This window comes from Gekko japonicus, unplaced genomic scaffold (genome assembly GCF_001447785.1).
Source record: "Gekko japonicus isolate JY-2015 unplaced genomic scaffold, Gekko_japonicus_V1.1 scaffold745, whole genome shotgun sequence".
NCBI lineage: Eukaryota > Metazoa > Chordata > Lepidosauria > Squamata > Gekkonidae > Gekko > Gekko japonicus.
The window spans coordinates 409990-419274 of NW_015164690.1; the positions used below are offsets into that span (position 1 = coordinate 409990).

Below are 9285 nucleotides of genomic sequence, written 5' to 3' on the forward strand. Positions count from 1 at the left end.
AACGACTCCCTTGTAATTTCCACCCATTAGATCTAGTCTTGCAATCCGGAGCAAGAGAGAATAGAACTGCTCCATCTTCTACCTGACCTCTTTCAGCCTTTCCTCATAAGACTTGGATTCCAACCCTCTCACCATCCTGGTTGCCCTCTTCTGGACATGCTCGACAAACAACATAAACAAGCGAGATTTTACAAGCCCCTCTCCCGATACATCATCCCCCCCCAAGACAAAAACACGGTCAGTGACTAGGGATGGTATGAGAATATCGGGGCTGTCCATGGGAACATAGGTCGTCGCGTTTTTGATGCTCTCCCGTCTTAATATCAGTTTCGTGATGCAAATCTGAACACGGTGATGGAAATAAACCCTTGGAATCTCTTCAGATTCTCCTAGGGTTTCCACAAATATCTTGCTCAGGCCCGTGGAGGTGGGGAAGAGCTCTTATTTGAGCCAAATAGCACCTATCCGGGATGGACCTCCTGGCAGGTGGGCCGACAGAGACCGCCTCTCCTCCTGAGGCAACTGAAGAGGAGGGGGGACACAGGGTGGGGTGCTTCTGGCTGCCTTTGCTATTTTGGGAAGCGGGGCCTGAGCCAAGAGAGAGTGCGTCTCTTAGCAACCCTGACGCCTCCCTTTGGAGCACAGTTGAGCAGGGACCCGGGCGCTCACTCGTAGGGGGCAACGGATGCTTCAGTGCCCGCAAATGCCTGACCCACACCCGGCCTGGTCTCGCCACCGCCGACCCGGGCCCCTGGCCTGTGGCTCTCATGATGCGGGCCTTGCAAGGTGCGGCTGTGGACAAACAGGCCTCGGGTGAGACGCAGTGCCGTCATCCCCCTTTAATTGAATTAATCTGGCCCTCTCCCACTGGGAGGCTCTTTGCTCCTTACCCTTGACTTACTAAATAATTCATTAACCTCCTTCTCCATCTCTCTCGCCTCCCCCTCCCTTTGTTTTCAACCCCCCACCCCACCTGCTGCTGTAACCCCTCGGGTGGGTCCATCCTGGACTGGGGAGGAGGGGAAACAACCAAATCCCCTTTCGGCAAATGTGGGCCTGCACTGATTTTGACGCTCATCGAACCCTCCGCTCTGGATTCTCTCAAACATGCCGCGGCTCGTGCCGGACGGACGTCCTCGGGTGGTGCGTTAATCGGATTGAACAAGAATGTTCACTGGGTCAGGCCCGGGATCCATCTTGCCTGGCTCTTTGTCTCCGACGGCAGCCCGGATGGATTTGAGATATCCCCCCAGTGGCTTGCCTGAGGCAGCTGGCCATTAGAGGTATGCCGCCTCTGAGGATAGGTTCTTCAGCTGAGCCATTGTGGCTTACTAGCCATGAATAGTCCTCTCCTCTGTGAATCTGCTTAATCCCTTTTTTAAGGGGGAAAAAATGCTCAGGATGACCCTTGGCGGGGGTGGGGGGAAGAGAATTTTTGGCTCAGCAGCTGAGGTCAGCAGTGGCACACTGGTGTCCACGTAACCCGTGGCGGCACATTTTATGACACACCTGGGGTGGAAGGGTTGCCAGGTCAGTGGGAGCAGAGAGGCAGGCGTGCTTTCCTCCTGGTGATGAACACCTGGAGTTCACGGTCACAGGGGGTGGTGGCAGCTACAAGCATGGACGCATCGACGGCTTCAAGAGGGAATTAGATAAGCATATGGAGCAGAGGTCCATCAGTGGCTATCAGCCACAAGGTATAAATGGGAACTCTCGGTCTGGGGCAAGTGATGCTCGGTATTCTTGGCACTTGGAGGGGGCAACAGTGTCCTTCTACAGTTGGCTTCTAGTGTCCTGGCCCCACTGGCGGACCTCCTGATGACACCTGGTATTTTTGGCCACTGTGTGACAGAGTGTTGGACTGGATGGGCCATTGGCCTGATCCAACATTGGCTTCTCCAACATTGGGCTAGCACAGGGGTGTCAAACTGATTTGTTATGAGGGCCGGATCTGACATAAATGAGACCTTGTTGGGCCGGGCCACGTGTGTCATAAAATGCAATGCCAGGTAGCGGAGATATAAACTTTATAAAGGACACAAACACAAAGGTTTTTTTAAAATCTAAAATAAAAACATGCTTAAAACATCAGCACTCTCACAATATTTTGTTTATTTAACAGTGTCTGATAACTGACACCACTTGCTGTGAATTACTGCTTCAAAATGTCTGTGCTGCTGCAATCTTGAGCATGCTGTTCAGGTGTGTATGTGTAAGCTGCAAACCTACGATGGCGTAGCGGCAGCAGAACTGGAAGAAGCAGCAGAAGACAGCCAGTTCCACTGTAGGCCTGATAGAAGCCCCCCAGGGGCCTCATCTGGCCCCCGGGCCGTATGTTTGACACCCCTGGGCTAGCATCAGCTCTGGGACATGGCAGGACAAAGGGTGGAAGGCTACAGACTAACTGCAGGGCGGACAAAAGTGTCACTATCTCTTATTGGTACCCAAGGCTTGGCCCACCCTTATGGTAACAATAGAAGAGGAGGAATGGGGAGGGGACTCAAGCTAGTCCCGGTGGGCAGTGACCCCTGCAGGGGTGCCAGTGAGAAGAATGTGCCATTGAGTCACAACTGACTCATGGCGACCCCATCCGTGGGTATGGTTGCCAGCCCCCATGTCCCAGCGGGGGATTCCCTGGTTTCGGGGGCTACTCCCTGCCACAGACCAACTGGCCAGTGGGGAAACCCCGCCCATAAACAGGGACTTCGCCATGCAATATCCCGGATGTGATGATCTCAGCTGGAAGTGATGTCATCACTCTGGGGATGTCGCATGGGGGACGCTCTGGGCTTTGGGCAAATTCTATGGTTTAAGCCCAGTTTTACCATAGAGTTTGCCCAAAAACCAGAGCATCCCCGTGCGATGTCCCAGATGCAACAATGTCACTTTTGGCCGAAGTTATTGCATCGGGGCCAAAGGCCCATCCAGTCCAACACTCTGGGTGCATTCAGACGCAGCCTTTACAACGGATTCTGTGCCGGTACCGGCGTTCAGACGGGGAACATCTGTCTTCCCTCTCTATCCGTTGTAAAGAGCTTTAAACCGTTGTACTCTGCCACTAGGTCGGAAGTGGTGGTAAACAGAGTGCAATGGTTGTCATCGGTGCACCCAGGCGTCTGATCGCTCTCCTCCGTTACAGAGACACTTCCGTCGGAAGCCTGAGGCTTCTGGCTTTCCCCCGCCATTTTTTTTAAAGAGGAAGCGATATGCGCTCAGGCGAAGCTTCGCCCTGAGCGTTTGTTTAAAAAAAAATAAAAATGCCTTACTTTAACTTCCCGGAGGAGTCTGGGACTATAGCGAGGCCAGGTTGGGTTTTAAACTTTAAAGGTAAGTGCTTACCTTTAAAGTTTAAATGTAAGGGGGGGGGGGGGTGAGCATGCGCAAAAAATCGCCATTCTCCAAATGGCTGCCTATGCGCATGCTCAAACTGTCCTTTAAAAAAAAAAAAAACAGGCAGACGCCCGCAGCGTGTGAGCGGGCGTCCACCGGAGGGCTTCGCAAAATGGAGGTGAGTGTGATCGCGTTTATGCCGGCAGAAAGGCCGCGTCTGAACACACCCTCTGTGTCACACAGTGGCCAGAAATACCAGGTGCCATCAGGAGGGCTCCTAGTGTCCTGGCCCCACTGATGGACCTCCTGATGGCACCGGGTATTTTTGGCCACTGTGTGACAGTGTTGGACTAGATGGGCCATTGGCCTGATCCAACATTGGCTTCTCTGATGTCCTTACGTGTTTGTTATTAAAATGAGTCTACTTTAGTGACAGAATCATAAACCAATGGGTTGAAGTATCTAATACTGCCCTTAGAATGTGCTCTAATACCCCTTTCATACGGGCTCAAAATATCCCTGCAATTGGTCAGATCTCAACATTTTCTCGGGGGGCTTGCAGCACGGTTGCCCTATTGTTACAGGTTGAGAAGAGACCCCCATGACAGTTTAAGCTTCAGGGTCCCAAAAATGCAGGTCCGCCACTGCTGGAGTCTTGACGTATCACTCACCATTGACCGTGTGTAGCAATTCTGCTTTACAGTACCAATTCGTTGCATTAAAAAAAGACACACACACACATAGAAACAAACCTGACTGTGAATCATTTTGATCAACTCATCGCCTGACGGAGAAAGCAATATGGAATTGGTGCAGGGAAAAAATAATGATGTAATTGCTTGGAAGTCCACATGATGAGTCTTTATTTAGGAGGTTTATTAACTGCCTCTCGGGTCCCCGGGGTATTTTCAAATACAGATCACCTTTGAAGAGGTCGCTTGGCTTCGGATTTCCCAAGGCACTTGAGGCGGAACAAGGTGGGCGGGCGGGCGCTCGTATGGATATTCTGCACCTTAGTGGACACCTGGAGTCAAGTTTCCGTCTTCCCTGCCATGACTCTTGGGTGCCTGACCTCGATGGCTCAGTTTGTTGTGTGTTTGAAGGAAAGCTGTTTCATTACCGAGCAGAAGATAGTCTCAAAAATCTACCGGGGCTCAGCAATCTCAATAAGACCTGATTCTCATCCCAGACAATTTGGTGGGGGCAGGCAAGGAAACTATTTCTTTTTTGAAACGAGGGGAAAGATATATTCTGCACATGCCCAGAAGCACTCTGAGCTTTACTCTGAAGCGATTAAAAACAACCACCCCCTAAGGATTTAGAGGAAACCCTTGAGCCCAAACAGCTTTGTTCGGTCTTCTTGACGGATTTCTTTTTGGTGTAGTGGTTAAGTGCACCAGTTTGGTGTAGCCACTTTGATGTAGTGGTTAAGTGCACAGACTCTAATCTTGGAGAACCAATTCCCCACTCCTCCACGTGCAGCTGCTGGTGTGACCTTGGGTCAGTCACAAGTTCTTTCAGAGCTGTTCTCTCAAGGGCAGTCCTCGAGAGAGCTCTCTCAGCCCCACCTACCTCACAGGGTGTCTGTTGTGGGGAGGGGAAGGGGAAGGAGTTTGTAAGCCGCTCTGAGACTTCTTCAGGTAGTGAAGGGCGGGGTATAAATCCAATCTCTTCTTCTTCTGCCACCTCCCTCTCTCATTTAGTGAACTCAGGTTCCCTAAAGGAGGCTGATCGATTGGTTCAGGGCAGGCAAAAGGAAGCACAGCTTTGCACAGGGCGTAATTAACTTCTGGAATTCATCGCCACGAGATATGCCAAAACATAATGGAGGATAAGCCCAGGTCGATTAGCTGAGCAAGTTAAATGGAACCTCCATGTCCAGAGGAAGAGGCTACTGCTGGTGTAGCCTGATCCAAGAGGCGTCTCGAAAACAGAACGATCTGATGACCTTTGTCTGATCGATCACAGTTCACCCAGCAGGTATCCTACACCTGGAACTGCACCGGGAAGCACCTGGATCACTTCAGCTGCGATTCTCTGGTTTCCCAACCCTTCTCTCCGTGGCTAAAGGATTCCACCCAGCAAAAGTTCACCACATTCTAGAGGCCAAACTGTCTTTTCCCTCCCCTCCTGCCCCTTTCTTTGGTGAATTTGGGGTGGGCCCCCCCTGCTCTCTTGTGTTCCTTTAGGACAGTTTGATGTAGTGGTTAAGTGCGAGGACTCTAATCTGGGAGAACCGGGTTTGATTCCCCACTCCTCCACTTGCACCTGGCTGGATGACCTTGGGCAAGCCGTAGTTCTGATAAGAGCTGTCCTTGAAAAAGAGCCGTTTCTGTCAGAGCTCTCTCTGCCCCACCTACTTCACAAGGTGTCTGTTGTGGGGAGGGGAAGGGAAAGGAGTTTGTAAGCCGCTTTGAGACACTTTTGGGTAGTGAAGGGCCATGGGGTATAAATCCCATCTCTTCTTCTTCTTCTTTTACATCACAGGGTGTCTGTCGTGGGGAGGGGAAGGGAAAGGAGTTTGTAAGCCGCTCTGAGACACCTTCGGGTAGTGAAGGGCGGGGTATAAATCCAATCTCTTCTTCTTCTTTTCCTTTTGGCCTCCTTGCTGGCAGATGCTTTGTTGCTCTGGAACTGACGAACCACTCCAAACAGATGCACGTGCGTGTGATATGGGTGGTTAGGCCAGAAATCTAAATGTGGAGGGGTTGTGGGCAATGCTCCCTCTAAGCTGTGGAGTCCTGTGAGCAAAAATTCTGCTTTGTGAGCTACTTTGTGAGCGAGCGATTTGGCTGCTGCATAAATTAGTTTGCTCTGGAGCCCTCCTTCCTGAGCTGAGACAGAAATGTGTCAGCCGGAGGCTAAAAAACTGTGAGCTAGCTCACACTAACTCAGCTTAGAGGGAACACTGGTTGTGGGGGGGAACTCCTGGGGTGGAAGCGGCGTAGTTTCTTCCTGGAGGAACGAAGTGCTACAAGCGCCCCCTAGTGACAGCCCAGCTCACAAACAAATGCTTCAGCAGCATGCAGAGGCCACTATGGTCTTTTTGCCAGAAAGCTGGGGCCGGGATGGGCAGAGGTTAGAGGCCCACTTCACACTCCCACCAGCCCACACCTCTCTTTAGTTTTCATTTGCCCTGAGGTAATGGCTTGCATGCTTTTTGTAAATAGTGCATGTGTAGGGACAGGAAGTTTGGTTGGCGGGCAGAGCTTTCCCGGAATGAAAGCTCCTGGGACCGTTTCCCTTGGGCGACTTCTGCTATACAGTTCCTACAATAAAAAGGCCCCGAGGGTGGTAGCAACCATGGGTGTTATGCTATCATGTCCTAACCCTTGCACTCATTCAAGCTGCAACCGATCCGTCAGCCACCGAGGCATGAGATGAAAGCGATTTGAGTCCTTTGCTCCGTTTTGAGGGGTATGCAAATCCAGGGGCTGGGAGCGCTGCCTTTTCTTTAGGGTCAGAAATTGCTTCCTGAAATAAAGAAGCAGGAAATAAGGGCAAAGACGCTAGGACGGAATTCACCCTACCCCCGGCAATTCTCAGCACTTGCTGCCAAAGTCAGTAGAACTGTTCAGGGCTATTTTTGGGCAGGAACGCACAGGAACGGAGTTCCGGCTGGCTTCAGAGTTGGCCACGCCCACTACAGCTAAAACGTCTGTGCTCGTGGCTACAGAGGGAAGGTCTGGAGAGCACACACACCCCCCGCAACTCCGAAGCAGGCAGGCCAGGGGAGCCCCCCTGGAAGGATCGGGGAGACATTTAAGGGCCAGCTTGCCAGGCATCCCGCAGCCGTGGGGCAACGGGGCAAGTCAAGGGAAGACATGGGGTGTGGCCTAATATGCTAATGAACTGTGCTGTTTGGGGTGTGTGGCCTATTATGCTAACAAGTTTCTGCTGTTGGGTGTGGCCTATTATGCTAATGAGTTCCTCCTGGGCTTTTTCTACAAAAAGTGCCCTGGAACTGTTCCTATGTGGAAATATTTTGCACATGAAAAAAATGTACTTACACTAGTGAGAAGCAACTGGAGCCCAAAGGGCTCCCCCCACAGGTCCTTTCAGGAATACCAAGTATCATTTACTACCTCCTACCCTCCTGGACAAGGGTTCCGGGAGGCTCAGAGGTTAAGACGCTGAGCTGCAGACTGGAAGATCAGTAGCTCGGCAGTTTGAGACCCGAGTGCCGTGTGATGGAGATTTTGCACATGAAAAAAATGTACTTACACTAGTGAGAAGCAACTGGAGCCCAAAGGGCTCCCCCCACAGGTCCTTTCAGGAATACCAAGTATCATTTATTACCTCCTACCCTCCTGGACAAGGGTTCTGGGAGGCTCAGAGGTTAAGATGCTGGGCAGCAGACTGGAAGATCAGTAGCTTGGCAGTTCGAGACCCGAGTGCCATGTGATGGAGTGAGCTCCTGCCCCAGCTCCTGCCAACCGAGCAATTCAAAAGCAAGAAACTGCAAGTAGATAAATAGGTACCACTTCGGTGGGAAGGTAACAGCGTTCTGTGTGCCTCGGTGTTTAGTCATGCCAGCCGCATGACCACGGAAAAGTCCTCAGACAGCGATGGCTCTTTGGCTTGGAAACGGAGATGAGCACCGCCCCCTAGAGTCGAATTTGATTGGCTTTTGAGCAAGGGAAACCTTTACCTTACCCTCCTGGACAGCCGCCCACCCACCCCGAGAGGACTGTGAAGACAGTGGTGGATGTGATTGCACGATGCGCTGCTGCCGAAGCTAAAGGGAGGAAAGATAATGCCTGTAGCTCATCTCTGCCTTCGTCAAAAGGATCACCCCGTCACATCCACTCTTGTTCAGAACGTGGCTGTCACGAATGAAGCGTGGGACAAGATTTTATTTTGCCAGAAGTAAATCTGCGCTTTCCGCTGCAGATACGAAATGGCCAGGTGGTCTCTGTTTTACTGGCCAGACTAGTAAAACCAAGTGGTGTCGAGGTTCATAATGTTCGGGTTGTCCCGCAGGCCTTGGTATTTGTCACTTGGTAGCGGTTTGGTAAATACGCCCGCTGTCGTTTTCTCAGAGGGACAGGAGTGTAGTTTGACAACCCTGTGCCCCTGCAGGACCCTTATGTACTGTTTCCTGATTCCAACGTGCTTTTTCCTTACCAGGGCTTTTTTTGTAGAAAAAGCCCAGCAGGAACTCATTAGCATAATAGGCCACACCCAACAGCATGAACAGATTAGCATATTAGGCCATGCCCCATCAGAGCAGCCCATTAGCATATTAGGCCACACACCCCACGTTACCAGAAGTGTGGTCAATCAGTTACCACCACCTTTTGCTTCTTATTCTGTTTACCTTGTTTGTTGTCAAAACCCAGGGCTTTTTTTGTAGCAGGAACTCCTTTGCATGTTAGGCCACACACCCCTAATGTAGCCAATCCTAATGAGTTTCTGCTGTTGGGTGTGGCCTATTATGCTAACGAGTTCCTGCCCAAAAATAGCCCTGGTCCTTACACTGTTCCTTCCCGAAAGAGAGAGGGCTATACAACTGGCAAAGGTTCCTTAATACCAAAATCCTCCAGTAAAGAGTATAAGCCACTCTAATTCTCTGCACACTTCGGAAGGATACTGAAGTCCGAAATGGCACCAAAGTTCCCTCAAGCTGCACCGACAGTCAGATACATTCTGCCAAGCTCCACTGGGCATTGGCCTTGCCCAGAAGGCTCTGACGCTTGTCCATGCCAATGTGAAATGCTATTCTCTGGTCTCTTTTTTAAATGCAGAGGGAAAATTTTCCTTTGTTATTGTTGTTTCACCATCCACTGGGAAATCTTGACTTATGCTTTAATATAAGCTTATTGCTTTATGCTGTGGGTTTTAAAATGATTTCCAAAATATATAAAAAGAAACGTGCGTACAAGGCGGGCCAGCACGCTGCAGCACGGTGAACAAACACAACAGCAGTAATTGTAACATCTTGGTAATCTGTAG

At 50.8% G+C, this 9285-nt stretch overlaps 1 protein-coding gene across 1 annotated transcript in view; it reads left to right on the forward strand.

Annotated features, from left to right (window-relative positions):
- The first annotated feature begins 470 nt into the window (after positions 1–470).
- GSK3A (glycogen synthase kinase 3 alpha) overlaps positions 471–9285 on the forward strand; it is a 33519-nt gene continuing 24704 nt past the window's right edge. Inside the window, exons 1-2 of the mRNA XM_015409382.1 lie at positions 471–486; positions 646–813. Coding sequence (XP_015264868.1) covers positions 471–486; positions 646–813 — 184 coding nt within the window. The remainder of the gene's footprint in view (positions 487–645; positions 814–9285) is intronic.